Here is a 22,049-nt window from a genome sequence, read left to right as displayed (position 1 = left end):
TTATAACGGAGCGACAACAAGGATCTGCGCGAAGAAGCTTTTATTGTGATTGAGTGCAAATTCTCACAACGCACAAAAAAAGTAAATAAACGTCCCTATTGGCCGGTCAAAAACACGCCACATTCTATACTTTGGTTTGAGCGAGAACATTTGATTCAGTTAATTACCGCGAACTGTGAATGAAAAGCTCAAAATTTACGGGAAAAATGGAGAAAATCAAAGCCAAATGAACTAAAAAAAAAAATAAACACAAAAACAAAAATTCTCACGTCATCTTATTTACGCACGGGCGTGCATAAATAAAGATTTTGTTCATAGCGGCTCAATAGGACTTATATAGGGCAAGCACGCTGGCTATGTTATCATACATTATAGGACCATGATTCCTCACTCTTATTCAGGCTGACTGGAATGCTACGACCAAACATATCAAGATGGGATTCCGTGCAGACATCAAGATTCCAGTGAACGGTGACATTTATCGCGATGGTATCAAAGCACCGAATAGCGAACTGTTTCTGTTCGGTGTGTTGGAATACGATTTCTTACAACAGGTGGTAGCCGGGAAATTAGGCATGAGAGGAATATGGAGGAAGGCTTTCGCCATTCCATTTCTCGGTATTGGTAATATTTTCCTCGGGTAAGACTAAGTGTCGCAACTCACAAAGCTACGGCTTTTGATTCCAGCTATTAGGATTGAGATTAGTCAATAGAATTAAAAAGTAAAATAGATGAACAGTAAAATGAATCCAGGCAAGCGTCGACGGAACATGAACCTATTACTCTCTGTCACGCGCTCGGCGCTACTATAAACTGAGGCACGAACCCTCGAATTGGAGCGAGGCAACTTCATTTGGCGCTTCACTACGGCCACAGTCGGTATTGCGGTAAGGTTAGATGTATTTTTCGCATCTAGCTATTCACATATTTTTATCGTTTTAAAAGAAATCGCCTCACACAGTTGCTTGCCGAGCTCGCACGCTTCATCCGTTGTGTTCTTTCACAAGCTTCCTTTCGTTTTGAAACCTTGACACGGTTTATTGTTCAAGATATTCCGCCACGTTGTTTAATATCTTACGCTTTCTTGTGTTTACCTTGTCCACTAAAACAAAATAAATCGCTATTGAGCAAACTAGAATAATTTGTTTTGCTTTAAAGCGTTTCATGAGCGTGCCTTCACCTTTAGTTCCCAATTTTTAACGCTGATGCATGTTATACTCTAAGCACTTTGCGTTTGCATTTAATTTCTAAGAAATAATAAAATCTTTTGATGTAAGGTTGACATATCAAGTTGGGGTGCCATTTCCAGTCACTGGTGTCCAGTTTGGAATGCGAATTGAATTTGGATATGACTGTTTGATACCAGCAGACTTTAATAACGATGTAAGTAACACTACATCATTTTGCATAAAAACAGCTATGCAGTGTCGGCATTTGGAACAAAATACTCTAATGGTTCAAAAGACATTCAAATTGTATAACTCAAATACTCCCTAAAAGCACTTTCATCTAAGTCTGAGATTTAGTAAAAAAAATTTAAAAGTAACCAATCAACATACTAAAAGTGTCTGATCACGAGTATTGACTTTTATTTTGATTCTGATGCATTTTTCCTAGATTGTCTTAGGAGCCACCATGTCGTTTAGTGTATGCAAATCTGTTTTTGTTTTCTTTGCCTTGTCGATAGGGTCATTGTTTCGGTGGAAGTGGCTATTTTGGAATTGGAAAGCCTAAGTTTTTTTATGCCAGCATAACAGCATTGACTCTTGGAAAAATCATTCGACTTCTAGGATTGAAATTCCCGCTTCCGCCTCCAATTGCACAAACTGGCTTCCCAGAAGGCGTCGAGGTAAGTTTTGAGAGAAGTCGTCTCACAAAACCACAGCTCTCCGTGATAATTTTTTTTTCATCCTATGACCAAGGGAAGCGTTGAGTCTGAAGAGGTTCCTTTAATTTTAAAATCAGTAGGGCAGAACAGGCTTCAAAAATCGGAGGGAGGCTACTTCTAGGGAGACTGTTTATTTATGTTAAAATACGTAAGCCTGAGTGAAAATAGAGAGTTGAAAAAAGGCATGAAACGAAATCATAGAATCCACCTCATGAAATTGATTGATCGGCCGGTTCCTTTAGACGTAGAATTTTAACCTCCCCTATCTTTGTCGCACCAGCTTAGTGGCGCATGGAATTGGTCTATCAGCGATAGTTCGAGTCATCAATGGATTCTGTACCTTTCTGCCGATCAAGTTTAATTGTCAAAATAAAAGCATCCCAATCTTATGCAAGAGATACACTACCTCAACTAACATTAGTTCCCCTGGCCAAGTTGATTTCCTTTAATCACAGACCCACGACGGCGGTACACCATGGCCAGCATGATTGAAATTTTGGTCCCTTCAAAATGTATTCCTAAAATCGTAATTCCTTTTTTCTTTTTTCAGGGCTCATATTCAACTGACAATGTTGATCTGCGAATCGCAGGTGGCCCATACATCTACAAAGGATTTATGATCAAAGGACGAGTCAATATTCTGGGATGGGAAATATATGCACACATCAAACTATCAGATACGGTAAGAAACTTTCAGTTGCTTGTTCCTTTTTATGGCTGTTTCCAACGGAGTATTTGGTTCTTGAAGTAAAATGGCTGGCAAATCCAACAGCAGTCATCTACTTTCGGTATGTAGATATTAGAGAACTGGAGACAGCTGCTTGAGACCTTTCTATCACTTAAACGCTCATTGCTTTAAGGTCCTTTTTTATAAGTCATAGCTTGGCCGATACTTGAAATTTCTAAGACTTCCGTATTCCAATAAGTGCCTCTCCTCCACTGCTGCTCCACACTACAGCCACAGCTTAATTACCACGGAATCTTTTTACAGCCTTGTAACGATCAACTCCACATGTCGGGACCGATAGTTCACCCAAACTCTTTAATATCGTTTACAGGCAATTTTTGTGGACTTGAAACCTGACCCGATCAATATTTTGGGCATTGCGAAAATTACCCGCAGTCCCTCCCAGCAAGATAAAGGACCTTGGTTTTATGTTGACGCAAGGAAGACTCCAATTTTTATAGAGGTGAGTCGATATGAAGTTTTAATATGATTAATTACAATAAAATATGATATTTCAAAGTGAAAACTCGCAAGTCTATGCTTTATTTGTCAGAGAAGAATATACCTGGGTTTCGAGCTTATTTAAAAAAATGCTTAGCATGGGCCTGAAGAACAGTAACAGAAACTTCGAAAATAAGAAAATAAATAAACGAAACACACCAGTACATGAATTTAGCCAAGGCCCAAGAGTGTTTCTTCAATTCAAGAGTCGAATCTTCTCCTATATGTGCATGACTTTGCGTTATGGTCTTATACAATTTTTTGTATTTGCCAATTATATTGTCATGGGCAGATGAACTTTGCTATGGATGTGCGGCACGTTGTCGAATAGGATGCTTTATTTTTTTATGCGCAAGAGTTTGGATTGTACAGGTACTAATGAACAACACTCTTTATCACCAGGCTTATATCGAGGGTTACACAGAACTTCTAGGGATTTCAACTTATTGTCGGTTGAACTTAACAATGACACGGATGGAGCTACTGATCCAAGGAAATTTCCTGAATCTCATCAAAGCAGAATTGTTCGTATTTGCAGCTTATAGCTACCTTTTCCCAAGTGCCGAGTTCTACGTCAGAGTTACAGTCGACCTAAGTGGAATAAACAACGTAAGTAATTTCCTTTGTGCTCCCTTCCTCAAAATTATCTGAAGACCTACCTGCTTACTAAAAAATAGTTGGTTTAGAGTCACTTTCACTATGTTTAGTTATTCCCCAAGTTATACGTGCAGCGCAACGAATTTGTTTCTGAGGTCGTTCCTAAGCCAAAAAGGTAACTGTTAACTCAGATTGCGTTTTTCCCTACGCAAAGAAAATAACGAAGAAAACCTTTTTTATCTACTGTTACTGTAAACTTGCGTCCGTTCGACGGTGCAGATCTTAATAGACAGGTTCCTGAGTCTGTGTTGTTTGCTTTCAATATTCACGAAAATTTTCTGGTCTCGAAAAAAAATCTAACTCTACAAATTTATGCAAATTAACATGGGCACTTTGGTATCCTTTTAGGTACTGCGCTGAGCGATACCTGTGTATAGGAAATCACGTGAGCGCAAATGCATTTCACGACTTAAAGGCACCAGTAGTGATTCAAAAGTTCTGTATTTTTTTTTTGAAACATTCAAAATATCGATCAGGGCGGGATTACCATCAAGCGCGAAATGCAAGAGCAGTACGTTTATAGGCACTTTTGTTCATAACTTGATTCTTAACAAAAGCTATTTTGAGAGAACTCGGTACACAATCGACCTACTTTCCAACGGCGAGGAAGATTCTGTTGTTTCCTATGAGTTGCCATAGTATGCCATAACTATGAGATACAAACGTGGCTTAATAATTAAGAATTAGAAAAAATTTCATCCATCTCAGAAAAATTTAAATTTTAAGACAGCGAAGAACAAACAGCCCGTAATGCATTATGTGACCTACTTTGGATCCGCCATTGGCCAATCATGGACGAGATGTTTCGTTGTCTATTTTTCCAGGCATTAGACGCAGCCGCCAAAGCTGTCAAAGGGGCTTTCGATGCTGCTCAAAAGAAGCTCTCTGATGCAAGAAATAAAGTCATCCAAGAAAAGGAAAACTGCAAAAGAAAAATGGCGCTCAAGTGTGATAACTGTAAAAAGCTGAAATGCGCTCAAGCTGAACGAAACTGTAAAGGATGGTTGGATGCCGCTGGAAAATGGATTGGTGGGGTAGTAAATGCTGCTGGTGAGTCCCTCTCCTTAAGTTCTTTTATAGGGCTTCTGAAACTTTGAGTTTTATTTCAAGAACTAACACTGATGACAAAGTATTTCGTAGCACGAATGAATAAAGGAGGTAAGTTTCTGAAGAAACTGTGGTGCTGCGTCGATGGGAGAGTATAACAGGGTAATTTAGCATTATCAATTGAGTTTATAACGTTAATTTGCCACCGTAAAGAGTTTAAAAGTTGGCGTTTCGAGTGTTACCCCTTCGTCAGTGCGACAGACGAAGGGCTAACACTCCAAACGTCAGCTTTAAACTCTTTGTGGTGGCCAATTAACTTTATTAGTTAATTGGCCACCGCAATTGATAATACTAAATACTAAATTACCCTATTTTAGAATAGAATGAGCTAGTGGCCCTCGGTTAAAGTTTCCCTTGAATTACAACAGCTGAGTAGGGCATAGTAAGGAATTTATTTCAAGGGAGAGGGGGCTGGGAGGTGGTCACGGTTACGAATGTCCGTGCGTCTAACGTGGAATGATTCATAAAACCGCTCTAATTTCGGGATTAGGCGGGCTTGCAGTGAGGACCGATGAAATAGTCATAGAATTCTAGTGCACATCTGGCACCAGGAAAGATTAGCACGTTTTCACTAGCTAAATTACAAGGTTTTTATTTTGTTGAATTTCAATAAAAAAAAAATATCCCAAGGGAGGAAAGGGATTCGTCATGGGATCCATCATTGCTATGCCCTTGGCTGAAGTTACAGTGACAATAGGGCAAGGCCCAAAGGAAACTACGCTTATCTTTTACTGTGTTTTGTTTTTTTTGTTCGTATTTATGTCTCTCTTTATGTTTTTGTTCCTTTTCTACATAACGTAAGCCGTGAAACTCCTCCTTCTGAACTACCGAGGACCTTTTTTTTAAAATTTTTTTGAATCAATGTGATTCATCAATGTACCTATTGATCTATTTTGTTGACTGTTGTATTCGCCTTAGAACTAATTCACTTAACCTGATACAAATTGTGCGATAACTTCTTTCAGGTAAATGGATTAAGAAGACTTTCCAGAAGATTGGGAAGGCTTTAGCCCCAGTAAGTTTCTTCAATAGCGGGTTGCCATACAAACCTGGTGCTATTTTTGTAAAAAAAATTATTAATATATATGATCTTTATCATTATCAACGTTGTTAAAATGTTAATTACGTTGTGTTACAGGTTGGAAAGGCCATCAAGAAGTTTTTCAAGGGCTGGAAAAGGAGGAGAGAAATACAAGATATGCAAAATGAGAATTTTGCCCTTCACATACGGAAACGTCGATTTATTAGCAAAATTATCTGCGAAGGCCTTGTAGGGGGAGGGTGCAAAGGTCAGTTGAAATATTGTAAGGTTCCTTTTAACCCTTCAACTCTTAAAAGGGATAAATGTGTGCTTTCTTCTTACCATCTTTCAAACAGGTTATAAGAACAGATGAGTATATTAATTTGAAGACTTTGTCCGGACACAACACCAAATTCTCTTGTCTCATTTCTAAACTAATTTCTTTTCATAACATCAATACATGTTTTCGCAAAAAGGTGATGCAAAGTGGGAAATTATGATTATACTAAAAAACTGGTTGACAAGACACATGTTGTTGTTGTTATTATCTCGTTTTTGTGCCAACGTCAAAAGGTCAGCTTTAATGATTTTTCCGGATTAACAGACCGATCGACTGGATGCTAAAAACTGTACTTCAAAATGAGACGTTGTTGGGAAACGTTCAAGTTGTTCTGTTTTTGGTGTTATACGTGACGCTGGGCGTTTCATGATGACATCCCAAGTAGTTTACACCCACATTTTACGATAACTGTCCAAATGTTATCAAATGAAAGAAAAACGCGAAAAGTTATAGCGGCAACGGTCTAGAATAACACTCGTAGGGTTAACTCAGAATAAGTTGTCAATTTTCTACACTATAGTTCTGTAAACTTGGTACAGCCTCATTTTAACACTGAGTGGATGTATAATTATTTTTCATTTATAGTTTGCAAGCTGTGGAATAAGCTACCGTTATACATTAAAAACTAAAATAATCTTAAAGTGTTCTTCATAAGTTCAACTTAGAATCTTTATACTGTTTTTGTCGTACATACCTTATAAGGTTATTTAATCACTTTAATTTTTTCTCTCATCTATTTTATTCTTTGCTATCATGGTTTGTGACTTTTCTAAATGTTCATGTCAAATTTAGCTCTTTTTAAATAATTCATTTTTATATCATGACGTATTTTTAATATAATAGGTATTACATCTTAAGTAGTTAAAGTTTTTCACTTAGATTTTTGTAACTTTTTTTCCCACACGTACACATTCGAACGAGTTTTTGTTAACTCCTAGGTTTTCACGTGTATAAATAAATTGCTTAGTTACTAACTACTTACTTACCAAAGTTATCACTTCTCTACGTCTTTTTTTTCCTTAGCGGTTTCTTCCCTCTGCTATGGCTCTTGTAAGGCCGTCGAATTTATCGGAAAGGGTCTCTGCAACGTACTAGACATCGCTGTTGGCTTCTTGAAGTTGACTGAGATGGCTTGTAACTGGGTCAGTAAAGCTATCAACTTTATCCTGACTAAGCTGTTTAGAGTGCACAGGTAAATGAAATGGATTCTGAGCATAGCAGATGTTAGCTGCCAACATATTATATCATCAGTTAGTCCTTAAGTTAATTTGTACTGCTAATCCCTATATGATGCTGTAAATTTATTTATTACAGTAACAGTAAATTTGTTCGTTAACAAACTCATTAGATTACAAGTAAATTGTAAACGTGGCATCTACGTGGCCTTCAATAACCCATACTTCCTTTTCATTTTCTATGCAGCATCTTATTCGAGTTTGGACTTGCTGCTTACGCAGGTGGTGGACACAGTAATTTCATATTCAACGCAGCAGTCGATCTGACCATATTTGGAAAACGCCTTTATCTAGCTATTGGTTTCAACCTGAAAGATCCTGTAGGAAGTCTAAGGGGTGGAGCCGATAAGGCTACTGACTGGTACAAAGACAAGATGAATCCCAAGAACCCAACAGATACGGAGAAAAATTACTATGACAATCCAAATCCATTTGCCGACTTTGAGATGTCAGGTAATGAGGGTAAAAAATTATAAAAAATCCAACTCTGATTAAGTATAATCGTTTCTTCATTTCCTTTCTTTCATTTTTGTATTGGAAGAGTCTCCCTGGAACTTTGAAAAAGCATCGTCTGGATAATAAATGTCTCAGTTGTACTTGATTGAAAACGTGATGTGCGATTGAAAGAGTCATTGCTATGATAAAGCTAATCTGAATTTCTAGCAAAACATCTTTTCAAGTTCGCTTCTATTAATTCTATTTTATGCCAGGTGCTGTAAAAAATAATTCATTTCGAGCTCAAGAACTTTCTTTTTTTAACAAATCAACAAAAAATTCTTAGATAAAACGGCAATCATTCTCTTAGCAACATTATGTAGGTCTTAGATGAGAAAAACATAAGCTGGAAACATGAAGTTATCTTTTTTTGTACTTCAGAAATATTCTTAATAGAGAATCAGCAATCGGCGACAGATTACATACGCGGCCCCTGTCTATTCGTGGACTCCAAGGAAGATGGTTCTCATATTAAAGTAACTGGCTGCAACTCAACGAATGAACGGCAGAACTGGGCTTACACCCTCAAAGGGCAGATAATGGTAAGTCTTTGCGATCTTCACGCTGTTAATTTGCTGATCGCACGTAGTGGAAGCAAAACCACAGAAGAAAGCCAAAATGAGTCACTATATAACTGATGGTTAATTTTGCTACAAGCTGCAATTATCAGTGGAAGAGACCTCGGTGGAATAGCGTGGCTCACGAAGATCTGAGTCATTTCACGTGATATTTAGGCTAAGGAGGTACACCTCCTCACCCTCCCCTCCTCGGCTTTTCTACCTGTTAGATATAATTGTGACGATGCTTGTTTGATTTATGAACAGAACTCATATTCAAGGCTATGCATTGACACCAATGGAGCAACTAAGGGATCAAAGCTTGTTCAAAGGAAATGTGATCCGAGACAAGACGATCAGAATTTCCAGTGTGACCTGAGTGTCAGGTCCATCAAGAGGAGAAGGGCAAATCAGTGTTGGACCGTGGGTTAGTTATCTATGTGAAATGCAGCGAGAAATGTTTCGGATCGCTTTGCTTTCGAGAACATCTTGTGATTTTTCTCGGATACATTGGGCCTGAAAGAGTAAAAAGTAAAACAATGTACACGACATGCCGCTTTCTCTTTTTTAAAATCATGGTGCCGTCCGGTAGGTTTCGTTTACATTGCCTTTTTACCAGTTACACCTCAAAACCCCAAGAAGTTGTGTTTTGCAGTAAAATTTTCAGGAGGCTCTGGCTGAGTATTTTTGTTCACAGGTTCCACAAGCTTGGATGGCCCAGGTTCATTAGTTCACCTCGGCTCCTTGAAGTGCATTCACCCGCAAGGCGGTGGAGATAATGTCGGAGAGGGAACTAAGTTACTTATTCATGGCGGGTGCAGTGAAAGCAGGTAAAATATAGTTGGATTTGCATACATGTGACAACAACTTTTTGATTAAAACAATCACCCTTTTTCTAACTAACGTCACTTACTTGCTTACTATTACAATGTGAGGAGCAACTAAGTAAGAGAATGATCGAAAAATGTAATCAGACATTGCAAAAATAGCAGTGATGATGATGACATATAGAAATATGTTATCATATTAGGAAAGAAAGAGTGGTTCCCCTCTTATTCAATTTAAGCAGGAGCTTCATGGAAAAAGGAAACAATCACTCACTAATCTGATCTGGCATTCTTTTCAATCAGATTAGAGTTTGTTCTACAAAACGGTAATCTGAAACACACCAAGAGTGGCAAGTGTGTAAAACCAACGGGAGCAGTTCAAGATGGTGTTGTTCTTGGTTTGTACTCATCTTGTGAAGGACATCAGTTTAGTTTCACTGCTGGAGGATCCTTACAACATGTTGGAAGCAAAAAGTGTGTCAATCCAAAATCAGGAGTAAGTATATCGCATTTTTTCCGTTTAAGACTTAAGTGGGTGCATTTTAAAATGGTCGTCCTCATCGTTTTCGCCGTCGTCATAACTACCACGAGTCTTGGCAAATTTTTTGAATGCATGACTGAATATGAATCATGGTTTTTTTATGTTCTTTAAATAAACCAGTTCAGTGCCAAGTGGCGGTCACGGTATTACTCAGCTGCGGTATATTCATCTCTGAAACGAATGTCGGTGACTTGTGAATAACTTTCTTTTCACAATTGCTCTCAAAAAGAAAACCACCAATAAGTAGTAAATGAATGTAAGTGCACACTGCAGCTCACAGGAGAGCTTTTCATTGAACGGTACCGGTTTCTTTCCAACACGCAGCAATCAGTGATGCAACTTATGGCTTGCGACCACTGAGGACTTCAACTGCGCATGCTCCTACACCAGCGAAGGCCATAATCTCCAGCCTACCAACCAAACAACGAGTAATCTAGATGGAGTAACTTGATTTTCTACTCGGCTCCTAAAGAAATCGGAGGATGACAAAGTTACAATAATGATTGTTTGTTGCCTGTACTTTCCCTCCTTAAGTGACTCTGTCTCTGTTTATTAATTTCATATTTGAATCAATGTTTCCAGGCAATGATGCCACCCAACAACGAAGAACTAGTGCTTAATAGCAAATGTGAAAACAGCGACAGCTCGTTCACGAAGGAACATCTCCTGTTCAGTTTTATTCCAAGTAAGTAATCTTTGTTTTCAGCCATTGAATCTCTACTATTTCAGTTTCTTTGGTAGCTAATATTTACTTAGAGCCCCTTTTTAGTTCTCTGCGTCAATGTAAAAAACGAAGCGAAATAATTAAGCATGTGACGTTTTCTTATCAAACGAGATAACTCTATGATAGTCCACTGTCCCCTACGAAGGAAAGGTAGTTACTTCGCAAATTGAGCCTACCATTTTGGTTTTGTTATCCATTAAGGTTCTTTTATCCTCAAATCAACTTTCTTTCTAATTAACAGCTGACCCATTCGTTCGCCTCGACAAATGCACCTATTTTGATCAAGCTAGACTGGATCAGCGGTTTGAGGTCGTGGACGAACCAATTGTCAGTGTGTGTAGCAAGTTCTCTAAAAGTGAGTAGTAACCAATGATACCGTGATCTTATTTGCAAACATGGCCGAGGAGCAAAAGACAGCAACAACTGCATAGGTACAGATTTTGTATAAAAAAGTCCTTAATGTCATAAAAAGAAAATTGACATGATCACTTTTTTCTATGAGAAGCTAATGTACTTATCACCTACTGTGTCCAGATCCATAAAGATATATTTTCTACCCTTTATGAAGTTCCCATGGCATTTTGAAAAGTAAAAAACACTACACTCTACTCTAGCATTGACTATACACAATAATGGTGTCCTCAAATTTAAAGAACAAAGGCTAGACATCTTCCCAAATAATGTCAAAAATAGGAGAATGCGGTATCGTGGGGTCCGTAAAATGATTGTGCGAGGCTCTATTAATCTACGTCTCTTGTCTGGCAGCAAGGGCGTGTGCAAAAGAATTTATAATCAATGAATAAATAACTTTAAGAGAGCTGAGAAAAGCTCGCTATATTTTTCTTTCTTACATCTAGATCTTGCTTTCAAAAAGAAAACAGAACAATCGAGTACTGCCTACAATGGATTTAGTAGCCGAGCTGTCGATGAAAATTATTCTAGTCAATATAATGACAAGTCGTGTACTCACACCAACAAAGAACAGAATCCGTGGTGGAGAGTTGATCTTGGACGAGAATACATAGTGACAGGTAAGATACCTATAAATAATAAGGTTACAAATGAAAAACGCAAAGTAACTTTGGCCCCTTGCTCGACGGGACTTGGTCAGTGGTTGGCATTAGCATGTTTGATCGTTAAACTTTTCAAAAGCATTGTTCTTTGAAAAGACACCATTTGAGATTTGGGTAAAATGTTCCGTTAGTCTCAACATCTGGAAAAGCATACTCGTACAAGACCACACTGGTACAATTAACTCTAAGTATAATTTAACTTTTACCCGTACGAACCTTCCCTTCTATTTCAATAACAATCAAGTTTTCCCAATATAGCCGAAATACCCTCTGAGTTGTTAATAACAATACTTAATTTATCGCTAGTATCGTAACAGAATATGGTGGCCTTACTCCGAACGATCTAAAGAGCTTTTTAAAGGCTTGTGAACCACGATTAAGCTTCCTTAAAATTCTCAAGTTCGTCAATTGAAAACCGTTCTACTTTTCTCCATGCTGGGCATCCTTATGCCATCTTTGTTCACCATTGCCTCTTAAGTATTCTCTATCTCGCCAAACTATCATACTGTGGTCTTCCTTTCATTGAAGGAACTTTTACACAGCGCCAAAATGGCCTAATTATTATTATCACAATCCCAGCTGTCAATCCTGTTCTCTTGGTCGGATGTATTCTATTTTCCCTAGCGATATAAATATTTTTGTCCCGCGAATGAATACTGTCATAACTACTTCACAGTTACATTTACTTTGATTCTTTTTCTCAACCAGACGTAATGATAGTAAATCGTTATAACCACTTCGAGCGTCTTAAGAACTTTGACGTCAGAGTCGGAGTCAATAAAGATAACTTACAGAATCCTACATGTCATGACCGCGTGAGGACTGTGGGCCAGGGAGAAGCTCTCAGGGTGCAGTGCGATCCACCAATCCCGGGACGATACGTGTCAGTACAGATGTTTGGAGAAGGAATTCTAACCATGTGCGAGGTTACTGTATACTCCAGAGTGGGTGAGTGCATTTAAGATAGTGAAACACCTTTGGTCGTGATCATAAGCTCATTTAGCCACTTCTACGCCGACAGGAAATTTGATGGTAAGTGGAATTTCCATAGGAGATGTTTTCGCTAGAAAAAGCCAACCAAATTTATTTCCAAACACATTTAACTTTGACCTTTAACACTTTTTTATGCTTTTAAAGGTGCACTAGCGGATCTTTGTCAACTGGACAATGGCGGCTGCTCACAGGTTTGTTACAACCTGTGTAACCTGAAAGTCAAGTGTAGTTGTTGGCCTGGCTACACTCTGGCTTATGATGGAAAAACTTGCATGGGTAAGATATAAATTTTTTATTTAATTTTTTTCGATGTGCCTATTTCCTCTCGTTGAGGAAAAAAGGCTCTGGATGTGTTTCTCTTTCCATAAATAACTTTCACTCCGAGAATTTCGACTTTTAACCTTTGAATCTGTAACTTCGCCATGATGACTCCGGGAAAATTCAGTGTCTTTCCATCACTTACTCTTCCATATAATGTCTTTAGATAAAAATGAATGCCAGGCTAACAATGGCGGTTGCGATGTCATCAATGGCGTATGCATCAACACTCCGGGAAGCTATCATTGTGCCTGTAAGATTGGTTTCCAGCTTAAAGAGAACAGTGAACTCATTTGCGAAGGTAAGAAATAATCAGCATGCAACAAACTTCTACGAAAATGAACTTAAATTTTTGGTACTTTTGATAAAGATAATGGGATTTAATTCACTTAGTGCAGACCAAAATATCAAGCAGGGAAAATTTAATGAGGTCTACTTCATTGTTCAATAAAATATTCTCCGATATGTGGTATACTCACTTGGACATCCAGAGGGATGGGTCACATAAACTTCTCCCCAGATATTCTCCTTCAGTCGAGACTGCGGAAGTTACCTTTTCAATTTGTAGTGGAGATTGAGCAAAAGAGGCTTTTTGAGGTTCCAAAGTCTCATGCTATATACAATCCCAACTTATTAACCTTAGAACGCGAAGAGTACCACTGGAATAAACTGTACATGACTGAGAATTATATTGTATATCCTGCAAGCTTAATTTACTGATTACAAGCTTTTTTTCTTTCTCATTCCATACAGACTTCAACGAATGCAACCTGAACAACGCGGGATGTGAACACATTTGTGCCAACAATGAAGGAAGCTTTAACTGTGAATGTAGAAAGGGATTTAAACTAAAGGATGACAAATATGGATGCGAGGGTGCGTAGGATTGTATATGAGGACTGTATCTCTTAATGAATACGCGCTGTAGTCGGTTTTTGAATAGAAATGCGCAAAAGTGCGATCCATAAATCGCGACGAAAACAGAATCGTTCACGGATTTACTAAACGGACCTTGAATCCGGTCAGTGCGAGATATTTGTAAATATTAAAAGCAGATTTATAGAAAATATTTTCATATTTCAAATCACATAATAATTTTGCTTTTCTTTGTGTGTATGCAGATGTCGATGAATGTAGTTTGTCTGAGAAGGGTGGCTGTGAATATAAATGCAGTAATTATGAAGGAGGATATTACTGTACTTGCCCGGCTGGTTATCGACTGATGGACGATGACAAAGGATGTGAAGGTAAACCTTTATTTATTATGTAATCTGCAGTGTCAGTGACTCAAAAGGAAAAGGTTGAGACGCTAGATTTTATTTGAGGTGTAGGCTCGACATTGACTTGGTCATGAGGCAAAAACTGGAAATCTATAATTTCTATCATATATTTTTTTCAGCGTCAGTTTCAATAATATCAAGCGAAGTAAAAATATCAATATGTGCCCTGAAGTAAATAGCTTCTATGACATTTACCTAACCGTCTCATGGAAAAAAACGTAAAAATTGTTGGCCGCCTGTCATCTCTTTCACCATTTCATCCATTGTTCTTACTTCCTTCTGGACTGTTTTGATTCGACCAGGCACTGTCTGACAACAACAGACATAGAAACAACTGAAAATCTTCCCTTGTCTAATTGTCAAATTTTTGCCTGCTCATTCAAATTTATGTAAATAAAACATGTTTTAGATCCTATTGATCCGATAATTTGTTTCGCAGAAATTTACTGCCCAGCGCTGGAAGCTCCTTTCCGTGGCACCATCTCCCCAACAACCTGTACAGACGATCGTTCAAATATCAGGCGCAACACTGTGTGCACATACGGCTGTGTAGCTGGCCACAATCTCGCGGGCGGGAGCCAATCCTTGGTTTGCCAACTTGATGGAATGTGGCAAGGAACTGTTCCCTACTGTAAACGTAGGTGTTACTCATTCGATAGACATTAAAGATTTTTGCCTTTGGCTAACTGTTCTTTTTAGTCTTTACATTCGTCGACCCTGAGGTCTGACCGTGAAAGCAATCACGATTAAAGATAGCTTTGATTTGGTTTAAAAATTCTCAATAGTAGCCTTCATTCATTTGATCATCCAATCATATTCATACAATTCGTAGCGGTCATGTGTCCCAAGTTGACTGTACCAGACAATGGCGGAGTGATTCCAGCTTCATGTTCCAGAACAGGCGTTGAGTACGGAACACGTTGTGTATTCTATTGTGATGATGGTTATGAACTGAGCGGGCCCAGGTATTCAACATGTCAAGCTGATACTTCATGGAGTGAGATTGCGCCATTATCATGCGTGAGAGGTATGTTAATGTGGGAACGAGGAATACCATTAGGACTGCCATACTCCCGCGAACTTGAAGGAAAAGTGAAGTTTAATTCACCAAAAAGCATTGAACCGTAATTTAGGAACTTTTGGTTTAAGTCTGAAGATAAGATTAAAAAAAAGAAACCGAAATAGTTATCCCTCTGATAAGTGTGTACCTCCTTCCAGGTTGTCCGTATTCATGATGTCAGCCATAATAAAACTTCCGCTTTTTAATCTCACTTTATATAGATTAAAACCAGTCCTTAACGCACTCGCCTTTTCGGTTACGTAGATTTTCGCCTGCCGCATAAAAGAATTATAAAAACATTTGTCAGCTATGGATGAACCAGTTATTATTTATTTGCTGTGAGGTGCATGGCATCTTTGAGAACATGATGATTTTTTTACTAATAACCGAAGAGCACTTCATCTAACTTTATATTCTGTTCTACACTTTTGATTATTTGCGTGGGGTAAGAAACAGAAGAGAATATAAGACAACGGACTCCGCTGGTAAAGATAATGAGGACTTTTTAAATTTTATCTTTTCTCTCTTTCTCCTTTTAAAAGTTTACAAGGATCCATGGATCGCTTGTCCAATCGACAGAGTAGAAGAACTTGATCCAGACAAGTCCACTGTGGTTCTTGGGTTTAAGTGGCAGCTTCCTCGAACCAACATGAAGAACATGAAAGTGTCGCCCAGCAACTACGATGAAAACTATCCATTTCCTGTTGGCAGACATCGCGTTACGTGGATAGGAACCAGTGAAAGTGGAACACAGAAGAGGTGTAGCTTCCACGTGACAGTGAATGGTGAGTTTTAATCTCTTTTAAACTAAAACATTAGATCAATCTGAAAGGTACCCTCTGAAGAGAACGACCAATAACAGTCGATTCACAACTCTCTGCATCTAAAATTTATAGTTTTTAATGCAATTTTTGTGCTTTTTTGAAAAGTAAGATGAGCCTATGTAAATATTTTTTTCAGACGTGACGCCACCCTCCGTCCAAAATTGCCCGGCGTCCTTTTCCGATCGTACCAACTCTCTACAAAAGCATGTCACCTGGACACCGCCAACCTTTAGTGACAATGTAAAAGTAGTTAGTGAGTTATCCAATCGTCAGCCTGGATTCGAGATGCAAACTTTCACGTCTATAACCATACGGTATACGGCCTTAGACGCCGCAGGCAACGTTGCCTATTGCACCTTTAACATAACTCTGGAAGGTATGTGGTACTGGCAAGCTTTTATGCATCCAAACTTTCAGATTCTGATTGCATCATATTCGTAGGCTCAGCACTCACCCGTTACTTTCTTACTCGCGTAATCTGCTTTTTCTGTGTACCGTCTGCGCTGGGATAAATAGCTGTTTCCCACTTTCCTTTCGACCGTGGTTTTCGATCGACAGACAAATAAGTGGCAATCGAGTTTCTTCATGCACAATCTCTATTACAGCCAGTTCTAGGCTATTTGAATCTCTGGAGTAGTTCCGAATTATTCTTGAAATGATGTGAAATATTATTTTCACAACTAATCATGGCTTCCCAGGTTCAACGTGCGTTACAATTGCTCACCCAAAGAACGGCATGGCTGCGAAGCTTGGCTTTTTCCTGCAACTGCGGTGTAATCCTGGATACTTCTTTAATCCACTTCCACCCGGACTTCCCCCTGGACAAATGATTATCCCTTTTTATCGGTGCATGGGCAACAAATGGGTTTCACAGAATGACAGAAAGTCTGTACTGACTGAGTCCACAGATTGCGTGCGTAAGTAAAATATTCTGTAACGAAAGATGTATAATATACTAGGCAAGGAGAGACTGGGATAAGATTTTGAAGGAGCACGTTCGAACATGGGGACTAACTGTATCTTCTCGAGACACAGATATATATGTTTAGAGGATATGCCTCTTACTAACCGAGTTCAACGTCCGTCCTTTCCGAAATGGACTGAGCTTTTTCCGCTCGAATTTGTGGCCCAAGCGAGAAGTGCGCGAGTCATAAATCCCAGCGGAAAAGAAAGTTGTTTAACACCAATTTTTAATACTATACGGATTGGAATCGTAATAATCTGCAACTTCATGGCCGAATAAGAAGCTTGCAACTTTTCAATAAAGAGATGGATGTTAAGCTATATACTATCAATAAAAAAATTATTGTCTCAATACTATGAGTAATCAGTAATCTCGAAAGTGTTCTGATTCATTGTCCTTTCAAAAGCTTGTTGAGGACCAAGACACCAAGAAAGGTCGTCAAATAAATGCGATTCGATAACGATAATACGATAATACGATAATACGATAATACGATAATACGATAATACGATAATACGATAATACGATAATACGATAATACGATAACTACCTCTCGCCATTTTTGTTGAAATAAATGAACCTTATGCAAACTGGCCAATTACATGAGAACTAAATAGAATTTTTATTTTCTTTTCCAGGTTATCAAACGTTCGTGAAAGGATCACCATGCCCTGATGGGAGTTTCAAACAGGATTTTGGTGCTACAAGTATCTGCTGTGAGTAAAATTACCAAGATTGAAAACAAACGTCGGTACTCATCATTTCGTATTCTTTCGCTAAAAAAAAGTACCAGAGGAAATTGGAGTGATTAAAAACATCCGCAGCTCCAAGTGTGTGGGGCCATGATACCAGCATATCTTTCAAAAATAGGAATAATTTTCCATAAAAGATTATGGGAGGTTTCATCTTTCATTTATGGTTGTGCCTGTATTTAATTCCATTGGTTCATGAGTAAGCTTTAAGGATAGAAGCTTCCCTATACGTTCTTTTTTTTTTAACTGGAAGCGGCTTAACTATTTGCCATGTTAACTTCTGAGAGCGATGAAGAACACTATCCTGTGTGCAGTAACTTCTCCGATAAAACCAATTGCGTAGCCTTTTAGTCAGTCCTCTTGCACAATTGGAAGCTCTCAAAAATAATTTTTAATTCCACAGAAGTTTAAATGAAATGTTAAATAATTTCGTCGTCAATGTCTCTTCAAGAATTAGTACCTAAGTTCCGAGACACCCGTAGCTTCTAAAAACTCTTAATAAGATGCGCCGAGAAATTAATACTCGTGATGATGCACAAATTAAAATGATTATAAAGGAGCGACATTGATAGTTACAATGCAGAGTCTCGGAAATAACTTAATTCAATTTTCGAGTTTAAATGCATTTGATTGTGAGTTGAAATACCGACACATTGTTGTCTGCGCTGCTATTCTTAGTAAACTGTCCATCGGGAACGTACGCTGACACCAAAACCAAATCATGTAAAGAATGTACCCCTGGCTTCTATCAGGACGAGGAAGGAAACATGGGCTGTCTTCCGTGCCCGAAGAACACATTCAGTGTCGCAAAGAGAGCTAAATCAGTTGGAGACTGCAAAGGTAGTTTTATGTATTTTCATATATGGTTGAATGAGTAACTAGCATGCAGAGCAAGCGTATTTTTAGCGAGTAACTGCTCGGTATTCTCGTGGGAAAAATTAGAGCCGCCATCTTTGATTTTTACAGCAGCAGAGGGCTGAGGAGAAAAAGACATTTTGTACCCAAGGGGGTGGGCGACGTTCAAAAAAGGAGAGGGAAGGGAGTGGGCAAAATATGAATTATTTCCTGATCAAGTACTAAAGCAACAATGTTTTCTTTTGACCAAAGAAGGTTTAAGACATTAATTAAGAGCCACTGACCGAGGAGAATTTGCGGACCTTTATTTTACCTTTGCTAAAAAGACACAAAGTAGATTATTTGAACGGGTCACTTCACAGACGTAAACGTCACAAATTGACATGAGCTTCATATCATCAAAAACAAAATTTGAAAGCGGGAATGCATCGCATTGTTGCGTACGAAGTTGCATGATTTTTCATTGTTTTACGGTGCGGGCGGGAGGGGGGGTAACGGCCATCTAAGCACATTTTGAACTCTTCAATTTTTCGGAGAAAGCAAAGCGCGATAGAACTTTTTTATATAATTCTTTAAAAAGGTTTATCATAAGGGTCCTTTAGGAAAAATAAAATTAATTACAAAATTTTGCAACTGTCGGCGGATTCTCAACATTTAGGGTCAGTAGCTCTCAGTTGATCATTTTTTTACGTCCGACTTCTCAGCTGTCTGTAACACTGGTTACTACTCTACTCTTCATGGCGTTGAACCATGCGTTGAATGTCCTATGGACACATATCAGGACAATATACAGAGAACTAAATGTCACGCATGTCCAGTTGGAACGCATACAGCCAGCACCGGAAGTACGTCACTGGAAGACTGCCTGTGTGAGTATTTCCTTAACTAAGCTTGGATCCTTTAAAAGTCGGCTGGAATAGTTCCTAACTAGAGTGAAAATAACTTCTTTGGTAGACACGTGTCTTCAAAAACACGAGGAGGTAACCAAGATATGTTTCGTGTACATGTCTGATGCAATAGGTTAAGAGTGACGTAGCGAGAAATTTGAAGCATAGTCGAGCGTTGTCGACTAGTTATAAGCTCTTCTCCGATCCGGCTTTGCATCTCATCCTTTTCTAATGTATAAACTAAGAATATATGACAATGCTCTAATCTGAGGAATCATTTATGTTTTTTTCCCCTTTGTCAGCTCCTGTTCGTATTACAGACATCATTCCATCACAGGATTATGCAACTTATGAGAATGAAGCCATTTCGCTTGCGTGCTACATAGCAGGAGACCCAACCCCAACAGTTTCATGGGAAAAAGTTGGAGGTAATATATATAACAAATATAAAACTAAATAAGCACTGCTTCTCTCTGCTCTCATATTTCCTCCCACCATCTATTCCTCGGCTCTCAAAGACTATGCAGTGACGACAATGACTAACTTACGGGGGTGTAGCCAGCCTATATTTATGAAGGCCTGAGCCTACATTTCTTTCCGCCCTCTTAAAATTTAGTATATGACCATTGCAAAGTTTTGAAACAAAAATGAACTTTCTCAAGGCACAACCCTAAAACAAGATAAAAAGCTGGCTATGCCCCCTGACTTGGTTAGTCCGTTGAGATACGATTAGTTTCTTAAGACGACAGATATCCAGATTTCTCTCTTCGAGCCATGAGGATCGGCGGTATGGCTCCCTTAGGGATTGACGAACGTTAATCCCTCCACTTACCTATTTATGCATCCTCTGTTGCTTAGATTACAGTATAAAGTTTTTAATAATATAGAAAGCAAAATACCAGTACCCTCCAAGCAGCACCGTAAAGCTGCTTCCGTTCAAAACTTCAACTCTTTGAAACTTTTCATGCTGTTTGATTGTCCTCAACTCCACTATGATGCTCAAAAATTCAAATTTTTCTATTTGACTCAATCTAAGACTCCCAGTTTCTTTAAAAACTCACGTTATGTTTCTTGAATCAGTCAAGGGTAATTACAATGTTTTTCATGATTCTTTATCAACTTTACTTCTTTAATTCGCAGGTTCTCTTCCTTCCATGGACCGACTCGCAATTACCAATATATTTGACCTGGATGGAAAGTTGGTCGGTGTAGAATATGTCATATCCACTGCTGTTGTGGCTGATTCTGGTGGTTATAAGTGCACGGCTACTAACAAACACGGTTCGGTCAGTAAGCAGGTCAGAATAAACGTCCAGGCTGGATCACCGCCCGGTATCGTGCACCAATAGGTAATAAATGAGTTTTATGTTCTTTTTTTTAATATGTCGTCTTAAGATCTAACATAATTAAATTATTTCATAATTTGGAATCTGTACCAGAGCTCGTCACGGAAATGTATGCACCACATCTGTACTTCCCCCCTTCCCATAACCCAACATTAGTAAACTGATAACAAGTTACTTAGGGTTGATGTTGGGATAGGGGAGGGGTAGGTGCCACACCGCTGTCATGGAATTTCAATCATGGTACAAGTATCGTTTTGTAAATCCCAAATACCATTGTCAAACATCTTTGATGTTAAAAAGTTCTTAAAAAGAATGTGTATCACTAACAGACACAGCAATTTTTTTCCCGTAACTTGATACATTTGTTTACAGAGAATTTTAGGTGTTTGTCATTTCAATTTCTATGCCTTGGCCAGGGTTTCACTTTCGTAGCCCTTTGCACACGGCCTGGCGAAGGGTTTGTGCCAAGCTTTTTCTAGCTTTGAAGATGCATAACTGTAGCAAGGAATTCGGGAATTTCAATCTACGAGACCAATCAGGCTGGCCACTTAGGCTGGCCATGAGTATGCAGAGAAAAGGGCGGTTGTAAAGCCCGCAAGCAGCCGGCTCTTCTCAGCAGCGCTACAGCATGAACTGCGAAGCCTTCGAGATTTAAGCCAGAAAACGAAGCGAGTGTGCGCCATCTAGGAACCCGCAGGCTTCGCGGTTCGTGTGACAGAGCCTATGAAAACCTAAGCATGCAGACTAGTAGCTGCGCATGGAGGAAATATCTTACACGTAGGCTAGACATCCCTAAGTAACTTTACCAATACTGAGTTGTGTTGACTGTGGTTTATTTCTTTTTTCCTGCAGACTATAGACAACCTCTTGAGTGAGCTATGAAGCGACAGCAGAGCAAATATGTAGGATTTGAATTCACGATTGTTCTTAGCAAAAGGGAATGAGACCCATAGCGTTTAATTATAACTGATATGAAATAGATTTGGCATAAACTTAATAAATGTCGGTTGCAACTGAGGAAAATGTGTACACAGGGCACTTGTCGTGCTACGCTCAAAGTTCGAACTCAGCGTGTGA

At 38.8% G+C, this 22,049-nt stretch overlaps 1 protein-coding gene across 1 annotated transcript in view; it reads left to right on the top strand.

Moving 5' to 3' along the window:
• The window catches only part of LOC113666415 (uncharacterized), a 28,888-nt gene extending 6,892 nt beyond the window's left edge, over positions 1 to 21,996 (top strand). Inside the window, exons 13-46 of the mRNA XM_027182191.2 lie at positions 402 to 640; positions 1,278 to 1,383; positions 1,688 to 1,849; positions 2,439 to 2,570; positions 2,947 to 3,078; positions 3,519 to 3,725; positions 4,598 to 4,823; positions 5,846 to 5,895; positions 6,019 to 6,169; positions 7,265 to 7,433; positions 7,664 to 7,929; positions 8,353 to 8,513; positions 8,796 to 8,955; positions 9,226 to 9,358; positions 9,659 to 9,851; positions 10,479 to 10,581; positions 10,862 to 10,975; positions 11,478 to 11,651; positions 12,402 to 12,641; positions 12,831 to 12,962; positions 13,171 to 13,305; positions 13,758 to 13,880; positions 14,126 to 14,251; positions 14,724 to 14,921; positions 15,117 to 15,311; positions 15,887 to 16,129; positions 16,305 to 16,544; positions 16,867 to 17,085; positions 17,771 to 17,848; positions 18,563 to 18,724; positions 19,444 to 19,608; positions 19,929 to 20,054; positions 20,767 to 20,975; positions 21,825 to 21,996. Of these exons, the coding sequence (XP_027037992.2) occupies positions 402 to 640; positions 1,278 to 1,383; positions 1,688 to 1,849; positions 2,439 to 2,570; positions 2,947 to 3,078; positions 3,519 to 3,725; positions 4,598 to 4,823; positions 5,846 to 5,895; positions 6,019 to 6,169; positions 7,265 to 7,433; positions 7,664 to 7,929; positions 8,353 to 8,513; positions 8,796 to 8,955; positions 9,226 to 9,358; positions 9,659 to 9,851; positions 10,479 to 10,581; positions 10,862 to 10,975; positions 11,478 to 11,651; positions 12,402 to 12,641; positions 12,831 to 12,962; positions 13,171 to 13,305; positions 13,758 to 13,880; positions 14,126 to 14,251; positions 14,724 to 14,921; positions 15,117 to 15,311; positions 15,887 to 16,129; positions 16,305 to 16,544; positions 16,867 to 17,085; positions 17,771 to 17,848; positions 18,563 to 18,724; positions 19,444 to 19,608; positions 19,929 to 20,054; positions 20,767 to 20,975 (5,469 nt within the window). The 3' untranslated portion in view covers positions 21,825 to 21,996. The remainder of the gene's footprint in view (positions 1 to 401; positions 641 to 1,277; positions 1,384 to 1,687; positions 1,850 to 2,438; positions 2,571 to 2,946; positions 3,079 to 3,518; positions 3,726 to 4,597; positions 4,824 to 5,845; positions 5,896 to 6,018; positions 6,170 to 7,264; positions 7,434 to 7,663; positions 7,930 to 8,352; positions 8,514 to 8,795; positions 8,956 to 9,225; positions 9,359 to 9,658; positions 9,852 to 10,478; positions 10,582 to 10,861; positions 10,976 to 11,477; positions 11,652 to 12,401; positions 12,642 to 12,830; positions 12,963 to 13,170; positions 13,306 to 13,757; positions 13,881 to 14,125; positions 14,252 to 14,723; positions 14,922 to 15,116; positions 15,312 to 15,886; positions 16,130 to 16,304; positions 16,545 to 16,866; positions 17,086 to 17,770; positions 17,849 to 18,562; positions 18,725 to 19,443; positions 19,609 to 19,928; positions 20,055 to 20,766; positions 20,976 to 21,824) is intronic.
• The last annotated feature ends 53 nt before the right edge of the window (positions 21,997 to 22,049 follow it).

This window comes from Pocillopora damicornis, chromosome 3 (genome assembly GCF_964200805.1).
Source record: "Pocillopora damicornis chromosome 3, jaPocDami1.2, whole genome shotgun sequence".
Taxonomy (NCBI): domain Eukaryota; kingdom Metazoa; phylum Cnidaria; class Anthozoa; order Scleractinia; family Pocilloporidae; genus Pocillopora; species Pocillopora damicornis.
This window is presented reverse-complemented; position numbering and strand designations above follow the sequence as displayed.